This window comes from Megascapheus bottae, chromosome 6 (assembly GCF_031878675.1).
Source record: "Megascapheus bottae isolate mThoBot1 chromosome 6, mThoBot2.hap1, whole genome shotgun sequence".
Lineage (NCBI taxonomy): Eukaryota > Metazoa > Chordata > Mammalia > Rodentia > Geomyidae > Megascapheus > Megascapheus bottae.
Window position 1 is genome coordinate 50883235 of NC_143514.1, and position 20620 is coordinate 50903854.

Genomic DNA, 20620 nt, shown 5'->3' on the forward strand with positions numbered 1-20620 from the left:
GTGTATATAAGTGTGTGTGTGTGTGTGTGTGTGTGTGTGTGGCTTTTCTGATTCAGGTTGTATTGGTGTTAAATAGATCTGAGTCAAAGTTCCTTCCTGTTTGAGACAGTCGCACTTAGGGGTACTGTCCTAAAGGATAGATAAGGGGGTCTGCAGTTGCCCAGATCTGAAGGTTACTCTCTAGGATGCTATGGCCCAAATGGTTTATGGCTACACAGGGGGTGCCATCCCGAGGTAAAGGGGTGAGGGCTAGTTATTTACTCCCCTAATCAAGGCTTGGTGTTGTTTATGTAAGGCATACTAAACTATGGGAAGGGAGGAAAGGGCCCTGGGCCACTGCTGATTGTTGTTGGTGCAGGGCTTGCTAAGCTACCAGCTAAGCTATCGGAGAGGAGGCTCTGGGCTTACACCATCACCATCACTTATTGTTGAATATATAAATGGATGATACTTTTTCACTGTCTAAATCAAGCTGTGAAACACTTTTGTTCAAAAGTATTTATCTGATTCTTTTTTTGTGCTGATCTTAGGACATGTGAACTTAGGTCTTCACACTCTGTCAGCTGTTATGTTTGCAGCTAGTGTGAGACGTCTTGAGCTGTATTCTAGTGCAACTCTTTTGCTGGTCAGTTGGAGGTAAGAGTCTTACAGACTTAGGAGGCTGGCTTTGAACCTCAGTCCTCACAAGTAAGTGGGATTACAGGTGTGAACCACAAACATCCTGCTGATTTTTTATAGAAAAAGAAATATTTACGAGGAATATTTCTGGGCCCAATGGTCCAAACATTTTTACTGCTCTTGAGACTTCCAAATTGATTTCTAGAACAATTGAACCAAGCCCCACTCACATAAACAAGATGTGAGGTTGAACATCTCACCAAATCCTCACTTACAATGGGATTTATTAAAAAACAATGCTAATCCACAAGGTAGAACTTTACGTATTTGCTGGGAGGCATTACCCAGTGTCTAAGAGTGGAGTGTGATCATTTTATTGTCATTTCCTTAGTGGACCTATGGTTACTTGAGGGCATAAAAGACATTGTAAAAGGTCCTATTGTTAATTGTGATGTGTCATATTCTAGCAGAGTATCGCATCGAAATGTTCATTCATTAAAAGATTAATATCCTAAAAAAATAATGCTAAAGGCTTTTGATTTTTGTTTTAATGTAGTACTGGGAGTCCATCTCAGGCCCTTACACCTGTTAGTCACACATTGTATCTTTTTTTGTCTGGGGGGTGGGGGGTGGGAAGTGGGCCTGGAGCTTGAACTCAGGGCCTGGGTACTCTCTGAGCTTGTTTTGCTCAAGGCTGGAACTCTACCATCTACTCTACAGCTCCACTTGTGGCTTTTTTTTTAAAGATTTTATTAACACTAGCCAGGTACAGTGGCTCACGCCTGTAATTCTACATACTCAGGAGGCTGAAATCTGAGGATCAAGGTTCAAAGCCAGACCACGCACAAAAGGACCTGAGTACCCAAATATTGAGTCATCGTTATTGTACTGTTTGGATCTAATATCCACATATTAAGGAGACCATGCGCCTTTTGTTCCTTTGATCTTGACTTATCCTACTCAATGTGATTTGTTCTAGTTTCATCCACTTCCCAGTGAATGCTATTATTTTATCTTGTCTGTTGGCTGTGTAGAATTGTATTGTGTATATATATGTGTGTGTGTGTGTGTGTATATATATATATATATATATGTATATCACATTTTTTGTCATCTGCAGTAGGCATCTGGATTGTTTCTATTGCTTGGCTATTGTGAATAGTGCAGAGATGAACATAGCTGAGCAGGTGTCCTTATCATATCTTGGGTTATGATGCTCAGGGTCGATGCCCAGTAGTGGTATGGTAGGATTGTAGGGAAGGGCTATTTTCAGTTTTAAAGAAACCTCCAAACTACTTTCCAGAGTGGTTGTACTAGTTTACATTCCCACCAGCAGTGCAGTAAGGTTCCTCTTTCTCCATACTTGTGGCTTTTTTGATAGTTTTGTGGAGATAAGAGTTTCACAAACAGGGCTGGGAGTTTGGTCTACTGGTAGAGTGCTTACTTAGCATGCATGAAGACTCAGGTTTGAGTGCTTGGTACCACATACATAGAAAAAGCCAGATATGGTGCTGTGGCTCAAGTGGTAGAGCTCTAGTTTTGAGAAAACCCAAGGACAGTGCTCAGGCCCTGAGTTCAAGGCTCAGGAACTTTTTTTTTTTTTGCTAGTCCTACACTTGGGCTCTACCACTTGAGCCACAGCACCATTTCTGGATTTTTCCTATGTATGTGGTACCGAGGAATCGAACCTAGGTCTTCGTGCATGCTAGGCAAGCACTCTGCTACTAGGCCAAACTCCCAGCCCTAGGACTGGTTTTAAAAAAAAACTTTCACAGACTTTCTTGCCTAGGCTGACTTTGTACTCAGCTTCCTGAGTAGCTAGAATTGCAGAAATGAGCCACTAGCACCCAGCTACACAATATCTTTTGGACCACTCCAAAAGCTTTCTCTTACATGCCTGGGCTAGCCTGGATCATGCTCCCTTTGGTTACACTTTACACAATAGCTAGGTTGACAGGCACATTCTACTGCATCCCACTACTGACAGAGATAGTTGTCTTGCGTTTTTGTCTGAGCTGTCCTAGGATATCAGCCTCCCAATTTCCACTTCTTGAGTAGCTAGAATTACATACAGGTGTGGACAACTGGCACCTGCCTAAGGCTAATGCTTAGTATAACAGTCATCGATTTACAATTCTACAAATTGTTCATGCCTCTTGCCCGTTTTTCCATTGGGATTTTAATTTTCTTAATAGTATCGATGAGATTAAAAAAAATTTATTCTAGGGGTCTGGAGTTTGGCCTAGTGGTAGAGTGCTTACCTAGCATGCATGAAGATCTGGATTCGATTCCTCAATACCACATACATAGAAAAAACGGAAAATGGTGTTGTGGCTCAAGGGGTAGAGTTCTAGCCTTGAGAAAGCCCAAAGAGAGTGCTCAGGCCCTGAGGTCAAGCCACACACACACTTTATTCTAATCATAGCGTATTCTAATATAAATGATAAATACACCTCAAATGTGCCATGAATTATTACTTAATTGTTGTAAAGACTATTTGAGAAGCAAACCAGAGGTTGACTTTTCCTTTTTTGCCACCCAGGACACAGCTGGGCAGGAGCGGTACCGGACTATCACCACAGCCTATTACCGGGGGGCCATGGGCTTCATTCTGATGTATGACATCACCAATGAGGAGTCCTTCAATGCTGTCCAGGACTGGTATGAAACACATTATAAAACTGTTCATGAAAACCTAGCATGTCCTATTTCCTATTTTATGTGTTAGGGTACCCTGGATAAATCAGACATGGCTCCTGATTAGGGAATTCTCAGATTAGAAGTCAGATCAGGAAGTAGATGATGAAAATATCATGTGACAGGTACAGTCATGAAGAGAGACATTAAGCTTATGAAAACATAGGGGAAAGCCCTGATCAGTTTAGAGAGTCAAGGAAGGTAACTTGAGGTTGAAGGTACATGTACTGCATTTTGTGAAACGAGTAGAAAATAGCTTGAGGGACAAATGGATAAAAATGTCCAGAAAAAAATACAGATGTGCAAAAAAATATAAAAAGGTAGGTGGGTTTTGTGTTGTTGGGTCAAAAACTTGTTGGATTTTCTACCATAGGTGAATGATAATTTTAAATTGGGAATCAAATGGATTTTATGTTTTAGAAAGATTACTCTGGCTGTGGTGGAAAGTAGTCCCCATAGCACTTCTGTTTCCCTGAGCAAGGTTTAGGAACCAAGAGTGCATCTAGTTTAAGTTCATAAATGTTTAATTTAATAGAAATCAGCGTAGCACATCAAATAGTCTCTTTTTTTCCTTTTCCCTTTTACCCTCCCCCCTTTCTTTTGTCAGTTCTGGGGCTTGAACTCAGGGCCTGAGCATTGTCCTTGGGCTTTCTCTAGTGGTACTCTACCATTTGAGCCACAGCATCACTTCTGGAGTTTTCTATGTATGTGGTACCGAGGAATCGAACCCTGGTCTTTGTGCATGCTAGGTGAATGCTCTACCACTAGGCCAAACTCCCAGCCCTTGTCTTCCCTTTAAATAACTTCTTCCCTCTATTTTCTTCTTTCTCCTTTCTTTCTACTATTTGCCCCTTCCCTTTTATCTCTCCTAGTCCTATTTTCTCTTCACTCACTGTCCATCCTCTCTTATTACACGTCTTGGAGTGATTAACTCTGTCTCCATACTGCTCATTGCCTGTTTGTGGTGACTCCTTTCTTTTTCTGTTAGTGTCTGTTCATTCCTCTGCAGGAACACAGTGACTTTAACACCTGGTGATGATTTCTCCAAGAATAACCTGAGCTTGTTGCTAATTTGAAAACTGAGTGAAGATTGAGTAGGAGGAAGGAAGAAGCTGAAAGGCAGTAGCATGGAGAAATAGGGAGAGTTGGCTAGAGGTACCTGCCTTGAGCCTGAAGATTGAGTGTCCATCTCTCCCAAGCCTGACCTCTGAGTTCTTTCTCTGTTATGTGGTCTCATCCTAACTGTTTGTTACCTGTGAGATCAGCACTAGGCCTCGTTGTGAGTCAAGGTTTCCCAATATAGGCAAAGGTACATGGAAGAACATTATATGGGATGAGTAAAAACGACATATGGAACTGAGAGAAAGTAAAGGAAGGGATGACATTGTCCAAACGAAAAAAGAAAGAAAAAGAAACATACTCATTGCTTCACTTACAAAATGGTAGCCCCTCTTAATTACAACAATAAAACTTATTTCTAAAAATGAAAAAAAAGGCTTATGGAGCAAGATGAAGCTTGATGAGGCTGTAAAGACGAGATATGAATGTACTTGGCAATATGGTAGTCAGGGTCCAGAGAAGACTTCTAAGAAAAGATACATTGGGGCCAGGAGTTTAGCCTAGTGGTAGAGTGCTTGCCTAGCATGCATGAAGACCAGGATTCGATTCCTTGGTACCATATATATAGGAAAAAGCTGGAAGAGATGCAGTGGCTCAAGTGGCAGAGCTCTAGTCTTGAGAAAGCCCAAGGACAGTACTCAGGCCCTGAGTTCAAGGCCAAGGACGGGCAAAAAATTATTTTTTTTAAAAGGAAGAATACATCATGGTCAGTTGCATGGATTGGAAAGAGCTCTCTCTGCTCAGTGAGGAGACAGAGCTTCAGCAATAAGAGAGTGCCAAAGAAGTGGGGGAGGTTTGTTGTTTTGTTTTTTTTTTTCAACAACAGCTTAGGGGCCAGCATGTGTGACAACCAGTGGGTGCAAGTATGTATGTGACTATCCCTTAGCTGAATTGGTAGTAACTTGAGTACTGCTAGGCTTCTGGAGACTGTTTCTTTAATGTTTCCAGTTTCCTCTTTCTGATGCAGTAAGGTGTATATATTATTAGTTAGTGTGAGCTGTTATAACAACCCCATAGACTGGGTTGATTACATGACCGGTATATATATATTATTGTCAGGGTAAGATATAGAAGGATTACAATTACATTCGTCAGGTAGTGTACTTCTTGCACATTGATACCCCTTCTCATGTTTTTGTCCCCATTTCCCACCCCCACCCATGACCAACATTTTTTTTGTGTCAGTCCTGGGCTTAAGCTCAGGGCCTGAGCATTATCCTTGGATTTTCTCAAGGCTGCCACTTAAGCCTCAGCACCACTTCTGGCTTTTTTCTATGTATGAGGTACCGAGGAATCGAACCAAGGTCTTCATGCATGCTAGGCAAGCACTCTACCACTAGGCCAAACTCCCAGCCCCATGATCAACATTTATTTCTCACAGTCCTAGAGGCTGATAAGTCTGAGTTCAGGTCACCAGAAGAACTAGTGTTTAAGGACAGCTGCCTTCTTGTGATATTACATGATTGAGAAATAGATAGAGATAGAAATGGATAGATAAATAGATAGACAGATATTTAGTCTCTTTCTCTTCCTAGGAGGATACTAATAACATATTTTAGTGCCTCTGTCCTCATGACCTAATGGTCTCTGTAAGATTCTATCTTCAAATGACTTCGTATTAGGATATAGCCTTGAACATGTGCATTTGGTCAGGAGGACATGACTTTCAGTCCATAGCAGTGTGATTAACGCGTTTATCTCTGTCTCTTCTTAGGGCTACTCAGATCAAGACCTACTCCTGGGATAATGCACAAGTTATTCTGGTGGGGAACAAGTGTGACATGGAGGAAGAAAGGGTTGTCCCCACTGAGAAGGGCCGACTCCTTGCAGAGCAGCTAGGTATGTGAATAACACATGTGTGCATGTGCACATGGAAATAGAATAAATGGGTGTTTTTGTATTTGTGACATTACACATAGTTTAATTGTGTGTTATTTACTCATCAGCTCAATGTGTATTGTTTTATTTATTTATTTTTGTGGGTCATGGGTCTTGAACTCTGAGTCTGGGCACTGTCCTTGAGCTCTTCAGCTCAATGCTATTGTCCTATCCCTGGGCCTGGGCATGTACCTGAGCTCTCCAGCTCAAGGCTACCACCCTACCCCTTGAGCCACAGCCCCAGTTCTGATCCTGTTTTCTAGTAGTTAATTGGATATAAAAGTATCATGTTCTTTAATGCCCGAGCTGGCTTTGAACTGTGATCCTCAGATCTTAGCCTCCCAAGTAGCTAGGATTATAGGTGTGAGCCACTGTACCCTGCATATTGTTTTATTTTCGTATGATGTATCTATAGTCTTGTGACTTTAGATACTTCATTTATAATTATACTTTTGTTATATTGGATACATACATAAATGTTAAATTTATGAACAACATTTTTCTATCAGTTTCTTCTACAAGGTAGGACCTATCTTATCAATATTATTATTATTATTATTGCCAGTCCCGGGCTTGAGCTCAGAGCCTGAGCACTGTCCTTGGACTTTCTCAAGGCCAGAGCTCTACCACTTATCCTCATCACCACTTTTGGCTTTTTTCTATGTGGTACCAATGAATTGAACTTGGGCCTTCCTGTATGCCAGGCAAGCACTCTACCACTAGGCCAAACTCCCGCTCCCAGGAACTATCTTATTTAAAAATAACCTAGTATAGAGGATCAGATGTGGTGGCACACACCTATAATCCCAACTATCTGGTAAGCAGAGGGAGTAGAAGGATTTTAGGCTTAGCATGGCTCTGGAAAAATGCACAACTCCCTATTTGAAAACCAAGCTAAAGTAAAAAGGGTTAAGGGTGTGTCACAAGTGGTAGAATAGTTGCCAAGCAAGCATGAGGCAGTAAGTATAAACCCCAGCAAAATATCATCATAGTACAGCAATTAAAAAATGAGAAAATTGGGCAAGGGGGTTTGGCCTAGTGATAGAGTGATTGCCTAGCATTCATGAAGACCTGGTTTTGGTTCCTTGGCATCACATATACATAGAAAAAGCCAGAAATGGTGCTGAGGCTCAAGTGGTAGAGCTCTAGCCTTGAGAAAGCCCAAGGACAGTGCTTAGACCTTGAGTTCAAGGCCTGGGACTGGCAAAAAAGAAGAAGAAGAAGAAGAAGAAGAAGAAGAAGAAGAAGAAGAAGAAGAAGAAGAAGAAGAAGAAGAAGAGGAGGAGGAGGAGGAGGAGGAGGAGGAGGAGGAGGAGGAGGAGGAGGAGGAGGAGGAAGAAGAAGAAGAAGAAGAAGAAGAAGAAGAAGAAGAAGAAGAAGAAGAAGAAGAAGAAAATTTTAGCCAAAGAAAATCAAGTGTGGGGGCTGGGAATGTAGCCCCCGTAGAGTGCTCACCCAGCATGCACAAAGCACTAGGTTCGATTACTCAGTACCACATACTCAGAAAAAGCCAGAAGTGGTGCTGTGGCTGAAGTAGTCTTGAGCAAAAAGTGTCCAAGGACAGTGCCCAGGCCCTGAGTTCAAGCCCCAGGACTGGCCAGAAAACAAAGCAAAACAACAACAACAATAACAGAAAAAAAGAAGTGTGGGAGAAAAATATGGTGAAGACAGAGTGAGGTAAGAATGTATATATGTCATAAATTAGACACCTGCAAGGGTATCTAGTCTTGAACTTTGGGCCTGGGTATTGTCCTCTGCAGAGCTTTTTTGCTCAAGGCATAAAAGAGTGAGCATCTTCAGAAAGAAGTAACACTGAGGGCCAGGAGTTTGGCCTAGTGGTAGTGTGCTTGCCTAGCATGCACGAAGTCCCGGGCTTGGTTCCTCAGTACCACATACATAGAAAAGTGGTGCTGTGGCTCAAGTGGTAGAGCTCTAGCTTGAGGAAAGCCCAAGAACAGTGCTCAGGCCCTGAATTCAAGCCCCAGGACTGACGGAAGGAAGGAAGGAAGGAAGGAAGGAAGGAAGGAAGGAAGGAAGGAAGGAAGGAAGGAAGGAAGGAAAGAAAGGAATAACACTGAAGCTGAGAAATAAAGCATGAGAAAATGTTACCCAGGCATAGGGTAAGAGTAGGGGAGAGGAGTTTTCACATTGAGAATAAACTGAATGATGTGGCTTAGGGCTTGTCCCATTTATAGGCTTGAAAGAAGGCCAAGCCACAAGGACTAAATAGGTAAGAGGAAGTAGGAAAGAGTTGAACCATATAGTAGTCTGCACACTACATGAAGAAGTTTTCAAGGATGCAGTTAGATCGGGAAGTGTAAGGATGTTTAGCCTTCCTCACTCCACACCAGTGTCTGTCCTGCCATACCAAGTGATGTTCCCATAGTCTGCTTGCCAGCACAGTAGCATCATTCTCTGCTTTATGGTGCTCTTCCTAAGGACTCCCTTTCTTTTAACTTTTCTTAGCTCATTCAAACAAGAGTTCTGACATGGTTAGCAACAAGTGCTTGTAAAAGCTATGAAAAGCCTCAGGTAAGGTCTTAAAAAAGCTAAGGTAGGGGGCCGGGAGTTTGGCCTCGTGGTAGAGTGCTTGCCTAGCATGCACGAAGACCCGGGTTCGATTCCTCGGTACCACATACATAGAAAAAAGCCAGAAGTGGTGCTGAGGTTCAAGTGGTAGAGTGCTAGCCTTGAGAAAGTCCAAGGACAGTGCTCAGGCCCTGAGCCCAAGCCCAGGACTGGCAAAAAAAAAAAAAAAAAGCTAAGGCAGGTGCACCTAAAGTTTCAGACCCTTGTTTCAGGAAGCATGACATTTTAGGGTCTTTGCCTCCATGTCCCTCAGTAAACGGCTTTTGTCCCTTCCTGATGGGTCTGACCAGAACCTAGGGAGGCTAATAAAGAGGAAATATGTTTATATACAAGGGAAGGTGAGTGGTCAAAATGAGGGTTTGAAACACCATACTAGCATAGTGTAGTGGGGGAAATACCCTGACACTAGGAGTTAAAAGATTAAGGGTTTTATCTTGTGTTTGTCACTACTTTACTATATGACCTTGAGTGTCTTGTTTTCTGTCTCTTGGTTTCAGTTTGCTTATCTTTAAAATAGGGGGTTTGAATTAGTTGAAGGGGCAGGGTGTATTTAGATCTGTTCTACTCTGATTCCATTTCAATTCACATAGTTCACTTATCACTCAGACCCCATAGACCATTGTACATTGTCCTGCTTATTTTAAATGCTCAATAAATAAGGTTGTAGTGAACTATAGAAACTTTGCACCATTGAGCCAATTGCAAGGAAGCAAAGACATCACTGGCATTGATAGTAACTAACAATGACTTTAGTACACAACAGGCTGCATAATAATTCATTTTGCCTTTTGCTTGTTCTCCATGTCTGTGCACAGCCTCTGTAGCACCGTTATCAGTGCAATAAATCAGTGCTTCTCTTGATGAAGCTGAGTCCAGGATGCTCATGAACTGCAGCAGACTTTGTGTCTGTTTTCGTGCTTTAAGATAATTTAACTTTTCTGAAACCATGTAATAGGTATCAAGCTCAAGTTTGCATTCAGAATCTTTATACTCTCATTATATCATCCAGTAATGTTTTCCCCAAAGCCTGCCCATAATATTTCTTCAAATGTTCACACTTAGTGACATTAGATTTCTCTTGATTATGTTGAATGCGTAATCTGAATGAGCTTACACCCAAAAGATGTATTTCTCATTCACATTAGAAGCCAGTTCTAAGTCTTGTGTCTTTTTACTCTGGCAACTGGAATTAAAAAGTGTGTCAAAGTGTGGTTTTAAAGCTTTGATTGGGATCAGATAACTTCACTTTTAACCAAAGCAAGTCTCATAACCTGATGTTGATAGAGTGGGGAGATTTAGTTGCTCCTCCCACAGGAGGTAACATAAGCCAGTTGGCCATAGATGGAGATGTAAAAATCAATTAAAGGGAGGGTAGTGAGTAATTTTCTATCACCAAACACTAGATAGGCCATGGAGACACTGAGGTGAATGAGTTCCTAGCCCTTAAGAATTCTCCTTGAGGGCCAGGAGCATAGCCTAGTGGTAGAATGCTTGCCTAGCATGCATGAAGCCCTGGGTTTGATTACTTGGTACCACCTACACAGAAAAAGCTAGACATGGTGCTGTGGCTCAAGTGGCAGAGTATTAGCCTTGAGCAAAAAGTGTCCAAGGACAATGCCCAGGCCTTGAGTTCAAGCCCCAGGATTGGCAAAAAAAAAATTCTCTTTGAAGCTGGGCACTTGTGGCTCATACCTATAATCCTAACTGCTCAGGAGGGTGAGATCTGAGGATCACAGCTAAAACCAACCTGGGCACAAAAGTCCATGAGACTGTTCTTTCTTTCTTTCTTTCTTTTTTTCTTTTTTTTCTTTCTTTCTTTCTTTCCTTTCTTTCTTTCTTTTCTTTCTTTCTTTCTTTCTTTCTTTCTTTCTTTCTTTCTTTCTTTCTTTCTTTCTTTCTTTCTTTCATCAGTCATGGGGCTTGAACTCTGGGCCTGGGCACTGTCCCTGAGCAATTCAGCTCAAGGCTGTGCTCTTCCACTTGAGCCACAATGCCATTTCCAGTGGTTTTCTGGAGGCTAATTGGAGATAAGAGTCTCATAGACTTTTGTACCTGCGCTGGCTTTGAACCACAATCCTCAGAGTTCAACCCCTGAATAACTGGGATTAGGATTACAGATGTGAGCCACCAGCTGTGGCACCAGCTCCATGAGACTCTTATCTCTAATAAACTACTCAGAAAAAGCCAGTGGCACTGTGACTCAGGTGCTAGAATGCTAGCCTTGAGCACAAAGGCTCAAGGGACAGAGCCCAGGCTCAAGGGCAGAGCCCTGGGACTGGAAAAAAAGAACACATATGGCCTCGGAGTTTGGCCTAGTGGTAGAATCCTTGCCTAGCATGCACGAAGATCCGGGTTCAATTCCTTGGTACCACATATATAGAAAAAAGCTGGAAGTGGTGCTGAGGCTCAAGTGGTGGAACTCTAGCCATGAAAAAGTCCAAGGACAGCGCTCAGGACCTGAGTTCAAGCCCAGGATTGGAAAACACACACACACACACACACACACACACACACACACACACACACACATCCTCCTTGACTAAGGAAACAAAATTATAAGGAAAAATATTTTTTTTTGCCAATACTGGGGCTCGAACTCGGGGCCTGGGCACTGTCTTCGGGTTTTCTCAATGCTAGCACTCTACACTTGAGCCACAGCACCACTTTCGGCACCACTTCCGGCTTTTTCTGTGTATGTGGTACCAAGGAATCCAACTCAGGGCTTTGGGTGTGCTAGGCAAGCACTCTGCCTCCAGACCATGCTGGCCCCAAGGAAAATTCTTAAACATTCTTTGAGTAGATGTCTATGTCAGTCTTTAGCCACTTTATAGGTCTCCTTCATTCTTCATCTTTCTGCAAATCTCTCCTCCTACCAGAGCAGGGGATTGACTTTTGCAGGTGGTTTGAAAGTTTCCAAATAAGAATCTGATTAATCAAGTTCAGAAGCAGGCAATGAGAACACAGTCTGTGGATCAGTAGCAGCTGTCTTTAGGCTGAATAGGTAAATGATCATTTTGGAGGATAAAGGAGAATCTTAGCTTAACTTAAGCATTGGACTCCACTAAAGACAGCAGAAATTTCATTGTTCTGAAGCCAATTAGGAGGAAGGGATAAGGTGGGGATGGCTACTCTGTTTAATTGGTTGTCATATCCCTGGCCTCATGCCTGAGCTCCTTATTAATGAACCTGAGAGAAAGGTTACCACCTGGCTCACTAATGAAGGGCTGTCCAGTAGTCTGACAGTAATTGGGTGAGGTACATTCAGGGGTTATTCTAAGCAAAAGAGCTCTGTGAGCTGAGTAGATTTGAGCTGGTAACTTGAGTTGGAGTTTTCATACTTCAGGTGCCTTTGAGAAGATATTGAAGAGTTCCCTTTGGGATAATTTTTGAGCTCTCCAGGTTTGATCTCTTATTGACTCATTTGTTACCAGTTTGGATTTTTTTTCTTATGATTACTAACTGCTATGGTCCTTCTAGCATAATACCAAAGCTGTCCCCACCAGATATACTACACATACATTTGCTCATACATTACATATTACACTCATAGTCACATGCCTGTCTTTTTTTGTTTTGTTTTTTTTTTTTTTGGCCAACCCTGGGGTTTGAACTCAGGGCTTGGGCACTGTTTCTGAGCTTCTTTTGCTCAAGGGTAGCACTCTACCACTTGAGCCACAGTGCCACAGCCTTTTCTGTTTATGTGGTATTGAGGAATTGAACCCAGAGCTTTATGCATGCTAGGCAAGCACTCTACCACTGAGCTATATTCCCAGCCCCTCATGCTTGTGTTTTATGTCTAAATAAGCAACTGCTTCTTCAAGGAGCCTTTTCTGGCCATTTTTAGGTGCACCCTCTGTGCTCTTAGCTGACAATCCTTAGCTTCCTATTATTTCAGCACTTATCACTCTAACATTATCAACGTGTCTAAGTGACTCACATGTCTCCAGTACCCATCACATGGTCTGCCATGCTTAAGCTGAACTTTCATAACCTCTCATATCTTCATCCCAACCATGTCCTCTACATTCTTTCTTACCTCCTTCAACCATCTTCTCCTCAACTGGTGCCAGGGTGTCAGGCTCAGTCTCTGCTCAGGCAGCACCCAATCAAACAGACTTTTAGTATAGGGGCTAACAAGTACTATAGAAGAGAGTCGCCCAAAGGGAAATGAAGATCCATCTCAAAGTCCATCAAGGGCCAGGAGTTTGGCCTAATGGTAGAATGCTTGCCTATTAGGCACCAAGACCCAGGTCCTAGTCCTTGGTACCATATACATAGAAAAGGCCAGAAATGGTGCTGTGGCTCAAGTGTCAGAGTGTTAGCCTTGAGGAAAAAGCCTAAGGACAGGGTACAGGATCTGAGTTCAAGCCCTAGGACTGGCAAAAAAAAAAAAAAGAAAGTCTGTCAAAAGGTAGGATGCTGGTAGCTTATGCCTATACTCCTAGCTACTTGAGAGGCTGAGATCTGAAGATCACACTTCAAAGCTAGCCCTGGCAGAAAAGTCAGTGAGACTCGAATCTCAAATTAACCCCCAGGAAATCAGAAGTGGCACTCTGACTCAAAGTGGTAAAGCACTAGTCCTGAGCAAAGAAGTTCAGACCATGAGTTCAAGACCCATGACTGACAAAAAAAAGTCCTTCAAAATGAGAAGATAGTTATAGGAAGAGTTTTTGCTTTTAACATCAAGAAGACACCTTTGTTTGTCTTCCTCATCTCTGAGCCTTTATTTTCCTATCTCTAAGTCACTCACAATAGGCTCTGCCTTATCCTACCTCCCTCTTAGAGGTTTTTTTGAATTTTGAATTTTTTTGTTTTTTTGGGAGGGGGTCCTGGGCGTTGTCCCTGAGCTCTTCTGTCAAGGCTATTCCCCTACCCTTGAGCCAAGTCCCACTTCCCATTTTCTAGAGGTTAGAGATAAGAGTCTCTTTTGTGCCTGGGCTGGCTTTGAACCTTGACCCTCAGATCTCAGCCTTCTGAGTAGCTAGGATTACAGGAGTGAGCCACCATGCCCGGCTTTCCCTCATAGAAGAGAATCACAGGGCTGGGAGTTTGGCCTAGTGGTAGAGTGCTTGCCTAGCATGCATGAAGACCTGGGTTCAATTCCTCGGTACCACATTAGAAAAAAGCCGGAAGTGGTGCTGAAGCTCAAGTGGTAGAGCTCTAGCCTTGAGAAAGTCCAAGGACAGTGCTCAGGCCCTGAGCTCAAGCCCAGGACTGGCAAAAAAAAAAAAAAAAAAAAAAGGAAGATCACATTTGTGAACTGTTAAGAACTATGTAGATATGCAAGATTGACAATCTTAGTAGATATAGTCTCCCTAAATCCTGGAGCAGTGTTAATATTTAGTAATAAAAAATCTTAGTTTATTTATTGATACCAAATAATGAAGAAAAACTGAGCTTCTCAAAGGTGTTAGGAGGTAATGGAGAGGCAAGGAAATTGAGACTAACAAGGAAGTTGAGACTAAAGTAGGTGGGAATGTGTGGGGAGAGGAATTGCCATGTGTTCTGGGTGCCAATCACTCATATTTTTTATTGTTATAGTAAAGGTGATATACAGAGGACACTCACATGCTTTTGAGCATTTACTTTTCATTTACACCCTATGAGATAGGTAATAGTCATTCCGTTCTAGGGGATGAGGAAGTGGTGGAAAGTGATTAAGGCAATATGCAAAGTTAGTAATTAAAAGAGACTATATTTAAATCCAAGTTGATTTCCAGCTATGTAATGAATTCCCACCTGAAGCATATTCTACCCTCAGTGCCAAGTTCTGATTTAGATTTGTGCTCCTGGCTTTTACCTATATGCTTATCTTCATCTAACTGATAATTGGTCTATTTACTGCTTTACCTGTTTTACCTTTTTGTAGGCAAGCAATTCATTCCTCTACATTTTCCATAAGCCAATCAAAGGCTAAGGAATTAATTTTTGTGATATTTATGAAGGATAAGCTATACACACCAAAGTGGGCTAGGTTTTTAATGTTGAATGAAGATAATGAGCCCACCTGCCTTCTTTATCACATGCCCACAATTAATGAGGACTTTTGCATCTTGCCTTTCTCAGGTCAGGAAACAGGCCACAGGAAAGGCTGTCAGTTGGAGGTGGGCTGGCTGGAGCTGTGAGAGCCTTCAAGCTGAGAAAGGCAGAGTCCTTCTGCTTTGTGGGAGACCAGGAAATACAAGAGGGAGAGGGAGTAGAGGTGAGAGGATGATGAAAGTAGAATGAAAAACCTGTCATGACTGGCGGCTTTTGTACAGCAATTTTTCCATTGTCTCACTCAATGCTGCCAACTGTAGGAAAATACTGTTATTATTCCTACTGACAAATGAGGAGTCTAAGAATCAGAGAGGTTAAGTGACTGAGACAGGTGCAGTGTGGTGGTGCTGGTTCAGTCATTGGCAGTCAGATAAGAAGTAAATAGATTTGTCAAAGAAGAGAAGAATATGATGGGGGAAATCGCAAAGCAAAAAGGAAGAAAGAGAAAGAATTTAGCAGCAGGCCTGGTGGAGACTTCAGACCATGAATATCCTAAGACCAAGCTCACTTTCCACTAATACAGTCACTTGAGCTATGTGAGTTCACAATCTCTTAAAGCCTTCATTTTTCTCCTTTGTAAATTGAAGAAAAGAATATTTATGCAATAAGTTGTTTTGAGGATTAATTAAAGCATTCGTAGATACTCAATTGATATTAAGAATCCAAAGGAGAAACTGTAAGAAACCTAAGGGAAAATGAGAAAAGATAAATGAAAAATGAGAAGAGAGCCTTAGCCAGACACTGGTGGTTTGTATCTGTAATCCTAATTACTCAGGAAGCTGGGATCTGAGGATTGTGGTTAGAAGCCTGCTGGGGCAGAAAAGTCCGCGAGATACTCATCTCCAATTAACCACCGAAAAGCTGGAAATGGAACTATGCCTCAAGTGGTAGAGTGCAAAAGCTCAGGGACAGTGCCCATACCCTGAATCCAAGCTCTAGGACATTCACTCTCACTTTCTCTCTCTCACTTTCCCTCTCTCTCCCTCTCTCTCCCTCTCTCTCCCTCTCTCTCCCTCTCTCCCTCTCTCCCTCTCTCCCTCTCTCCCTCTCTCCCTCTCTCCCTCTCTCCCTCCCCCTCTCTCTCTCCTCTCTCTCTCTCTCTCTCTCTCTCTCTCTCTCTCTCTCTCTCTCTCTCTCTCACACACACACACACACACACACACACACAGCTCGAAGGAGGGAGTGAAGGAAAAAGGCCAAGTGGGTAGTGGCAAGGACATGATGGAAAGAGCAGTTTAAAATCAGCTTGGAAGCAGCTTGGAAGTAGAAAAGGCTTTATTTCTGTCTCTGTGGACAACCAAGTTCTGTTCACAATGACATAAATATCTCAAGAGCTAAAATAGACAAGATTGTGGCATACCTCAGGTGCCATTTATCTTGATCATTTTTTTGATTTCTTTTTTTTTGGGGGGGGAGAGGAGAGGAAAGAAGATGTACAGGTTCATTTCAGTGGACTTTAGGGATGATGAACCCCACTGAGTAGAATGAGCCAGTGTGTTTGTGTGTAGAAAGGTCAGAGAAAGCTCTGCTCATCTACTTTGACTCTTAAAGTACCTGTCTTCCAGAGCCCAGGCTAAAACTGGTTGGGCTAGGAATAAGATAGCAGCGGGGAAAGTGGAGGAAAATACTTTATCAAAAGGTCCAGAACCAGACTGGATATGTACGTACCTCAGTGGTACAGTGCTTATTTAGCAAGCCCAGGGCCCTGGATTCCATCCCCAGTCTAGTAACAACCCCAAATTCAGGCTTCTAATACTGGTGCTTTTACTTATATCACTAAGCCACAATGTCTGCATTAGAGATAATGGTAAGGGTCTTACATGAAGAAAAATGATATCAGCAGATGCACTAAATGCTTTGGGAAGTTGTGAAGTACTCTCTCAGTAAGAACCTAATGAACTCCTTCGGTATCAGGTGCAAGACCACATACTTCATATTCATTAACTTGCTCAGTACTTAAAATAACTCTTAAGAAGTAGGTAAAGCTGTCCCTATTTACAAATCATGGAATTGATTTGTAAAGAGAACAGGATTGGGGCTTGCTTTACATCTGAGCCCTGGCTATATTCAGATTGTTCTGCTGGGGGAACAATAAAAATTTTAGTTGAAAAGATGGGGAAAATTTGTACTTGTCTCTCTTCTCTTCCTAGGATTTGACTTCTTTGAAGCCAGTGCCAAGGAGAACATCAGCGTGAGGCAGGCCTTTGAACGTCTGGTAGATGCCATTTGCGATAAGATGTCTGATTCGCTGGACACAGACCCCTCTGTAATGGGCACGGCTAAGAATACCCGTCTCTCAGACACTCCACCTCTGCTGCAGCAGAACTGCTCATGCTAGGCAAGGCCTACTCACCTAACCTCCCCTTGTTGTAGTCTCACATGCACTTTGCTTCTGTTACACACTGTCTACTCTCACCCGAACAAGCTGGGTTGCTGCTGTCTTTTTGCTGTCCCTCTCCCTGCCTCTGGGGTTCCCTGAAAATAGCCTCAGTTATAGACACACAACAGGAGAATAACAGAGTGTGGGCGAAGACTTCTTTTAAAAAAGAAAAGTTCGTTTTTTGAAGGAGATTCAATACAGGGACTTGACTCTTCAAAACTGAGATTTCCTTCACTCACCAAAATTTCACACACACACACACACACACACACACACACTTGCAGGAACTGGCCAGATGTGTAAAACTGATGCACAGCTAAGCCTATTAAAGGAAACTTCCCAAAGTACAACCTGCTTGTTTCACATCAGGATCCCTGTGGGGTTACCTTTCATTTCAAATCAAGCTTTGGCTCACAAAGCCTTGTGCCTGTTACCACGGATGCCCACTGGGTCTGGACAGTTGCTGTGGTGACAGGCCAGCGCTAATCTCTGGAGAGCTCAGTCTCTAGTGAGACTGAAGGAGCAAAGGCTGAGTCAGAAACACATTTAAAAGAAAAAGATTATCTCCTGCAAAATGTCAAAGGTGCCTGCTATATGAAAGAGCAAGCAAATTAGCACAAGGAAGGGCAAGATAAAGGACCAGTCACAGGCTTCTGATTTTGTTGCTTTCTAGATGGATCTCTTTTATAGTTTGATTTATGATTTACTTATTTGGCAACAAGATTTCACTCTGAAACCTATGGTTGGCCTGTAGTTCACTATATAGCCCAGACTGCCTTAGAGCTCTCTTATCTTCCTGGTTTAGTCTCCTAAGTGCTAGGATTACTATAAGCATATACTGGGATTACACCTATACAGCTGGTTTTTGTTTATGATGTGGAATTGGGCATTGAAAGTTTTAGAGGTGATAGGATCCCCCAAATGTACCTAATCTGACAAGTAGTTGTCACACATTTTTTTCCTCTAAAGTACACTTTCTACCAGGAATACTTAGGAGTCTGGAGGCATTTTGTAGTCAGACTGGCTACAAAATGAAAACCTATCCACCAAATAGCAAAAATATGAAGAAGAAGAAAAAAATTAAAAAGCAACGGAATTATACCTTCCAGCCCTAACCAGCAGCTTAATGAACACACACCATCTTTGTGCAGAGACTAATGTTTCCCTTGCTTCAAGCTGAAGTCTCTTGAAGTTCTTTCCTCACACACTTTGTATTAGCTCTGCAGTCAGCAGTATCCCCCTTTTCCCCTGGATCCCCTGTGATAACCTTAATAATTTGAGAATAAGAATTGAAATCCCTGTACCTACTCCTTTCCTAAGTCAGATTCCTGTATAATTCCCTTCACTATTTTTCATGGGGTCTTCCTCCCATTCTGTCCTTTTATTTTATTTTTTTGCTAGTCTAGGCTTGATCTCAGAGCCTGAGCACTGTCCTTGGACTTTCTCAAGGCTAGAGCTCTACCACTTGAGCCGAGGAATTGAACCAGGGTCTTTGTGCATGGTAGGCAAGCACACTACCACTAGGCCAAACTCCCTGCCCCTCATCCTGTCCTTTTTTATTCTAACCTCTTTACCAATTACTACTGAACAGTCGTGCTGGGAAATGTGAATTGAAGCAGAAGGAAAAAAAAAAAACCCTGAAAAAAATTTTTGGGAAAATTGAGGGTCCTTTTCTCCTGGAAGGGATATCTTAATGTCTTCTGAAGAGTCCTTTCTGGTTGAAGCCTCTTAAACACCCAAAATTTAAAAAGCAAAGGTACTATGCCAGTGACTCATGCCTATAATCCAAGCTACTTAGGAGGCTGAGACCAGAGGATTGTGGTTCAAAGCCGGTCAGAGCAGGAAAGACTTTTAGACTCTTATCTCTAACCACCAAACAGCAATGATTTCTGAAAATCTTTCATTTCAACTATGGCCTAAATCCCCAATTGCCTCTCTTTTGTACTAACATACCATCTCAAAAGTTTGTGTGTGTCTGGGGGAGGAGTCTCTTCAGTTTTCTCTTATTTCAGATGCAGTTCATTGCCCTAGGAAAGTGTACTGGCTGGCAACAGATCTGACAGGACCATGGAAAGTCAGTTCTATGGAGATACTGCAATTTTGTTTAATGAAAAAAAAAAGACAGAGTCTGAATTTGAATTTTAGAGACCAGGACTGTCCTTTAGTCATGTGTGGCTCTACACCAACTTTTTTTTGCCAGTCCTGGGGCTTGAACTCAGGGCCTGGGCACTGTCCTTGATCTTTCTCAAGGCTAGAGCTCTACCACTTGAGTCAGCTCCACTTCTAGCTTTTTCTTTTTTGTGTCTGTGATACCAAGAGGAATCAAATCCATAGCTTCATGCATGCTAGGCAAGCATTCTACCACTGGGCCATGCTCTTAGCCTCTACACAAATTTTCTACACACACACACACACACACACACACACACACACACACACATACACACCAAGAGACTCCATTTCCCACTTACAAAATAAAGGGGTTTATTTGAATGAACTTACACTCATCAGGAAATAATAATTTTTTTTGCCAGTCCTGGGTCCTTGAACTCAGGGCCTGGGCACTGCCCTTGGACACTTTTTGCTCAAGCCTACCACTCTGCCACTTGAGCCACAGAACCACTTCTGGCTTTTTATCTGTATGTGGTTTTGAGGAATTGATCCTAGGGCTTTGCGCATGCTTAGCAAGCACTCTACTATTAGGCCACGCTCCTGGTCCCCAGGCACTAATAATTCTGTGACACTTTTGGACCATCTGCTTAGATCCAGATTTCCCTCCTACTATTTTAATTAATGTGGATGTCATCCTTTTACTGCACTAGACATTGTTTCAAACACTTTACATGTGTTAGCTCGTTTATCTTCCCAATGTCTTTGTAAGGGAAGCCCTGTAAATGAGAAAGCTTCAATTTAAAATGAGAACATTAAACAGCAGACAGGTTATTGTTTGTCTGAAATGACATAAATGGCAGACATGGAGTTGAACCCCTCGTAGTAGATTCCATGGTCTATACTCTTAACCATATTGTATATTACATCCCTTTTGCATAAATGTGATGGAGACAAGTCAAAAGATTTGGCCACGATTATAAGGCTAGCAAGTGTAAGAGTAATCCTAGTAAGCTAGGATTTTATCCCAGGATTGTCAGATTCAACGTCTGAAAGATTGGAGAGAGAGTTATACCTCTAAATGTTCAACTACTCTGATCGAATGTGATAGATATCTAATACTTGAGAGTTAGGTTCTGGGGTAACCAGATCCCATGGACATAAGCAAAAATTCCTAGAGCTTATCCAGAC

General features: G+C 42.3%; 1 protein-coding gene across 4 annotated transcripts in view; it reads left to right on the forward strand.

The window, feature by feature from the left end:
• The window catches only part of Rab3b (RAB3B, member RAS oncogene family), a 54647-nt gene extending 37194 nt beyond the window's left edge, over positions 1 to 17453 (forward strand). For all 4 annotated transcript variants that reach the window (XM_090334848.1, XM_090334847.1, XM_090334849.1 and 1 more), the window contains 3 exons: positions 3161 to 3279; positions 6149 to 6273; positions 17091 to 17453. In XM_090334848.1, the coding sequence (XP_090190974.1) occupies positions 3161 to 3279; positions 6149 to 6273; positions 17091 to 17278 (432 nt within the window). In that variant the 3' untranslated portion in view covers positions 17279 to 17453. The remainder of the gene's footprint in view (positions 1 to 3160; positions 3280 to 6148; positions 6274 to 17090) is intronic.
• The last annotated feature ends 3167 nt before the right edge of the window (positions 17454 to 20620 follow it).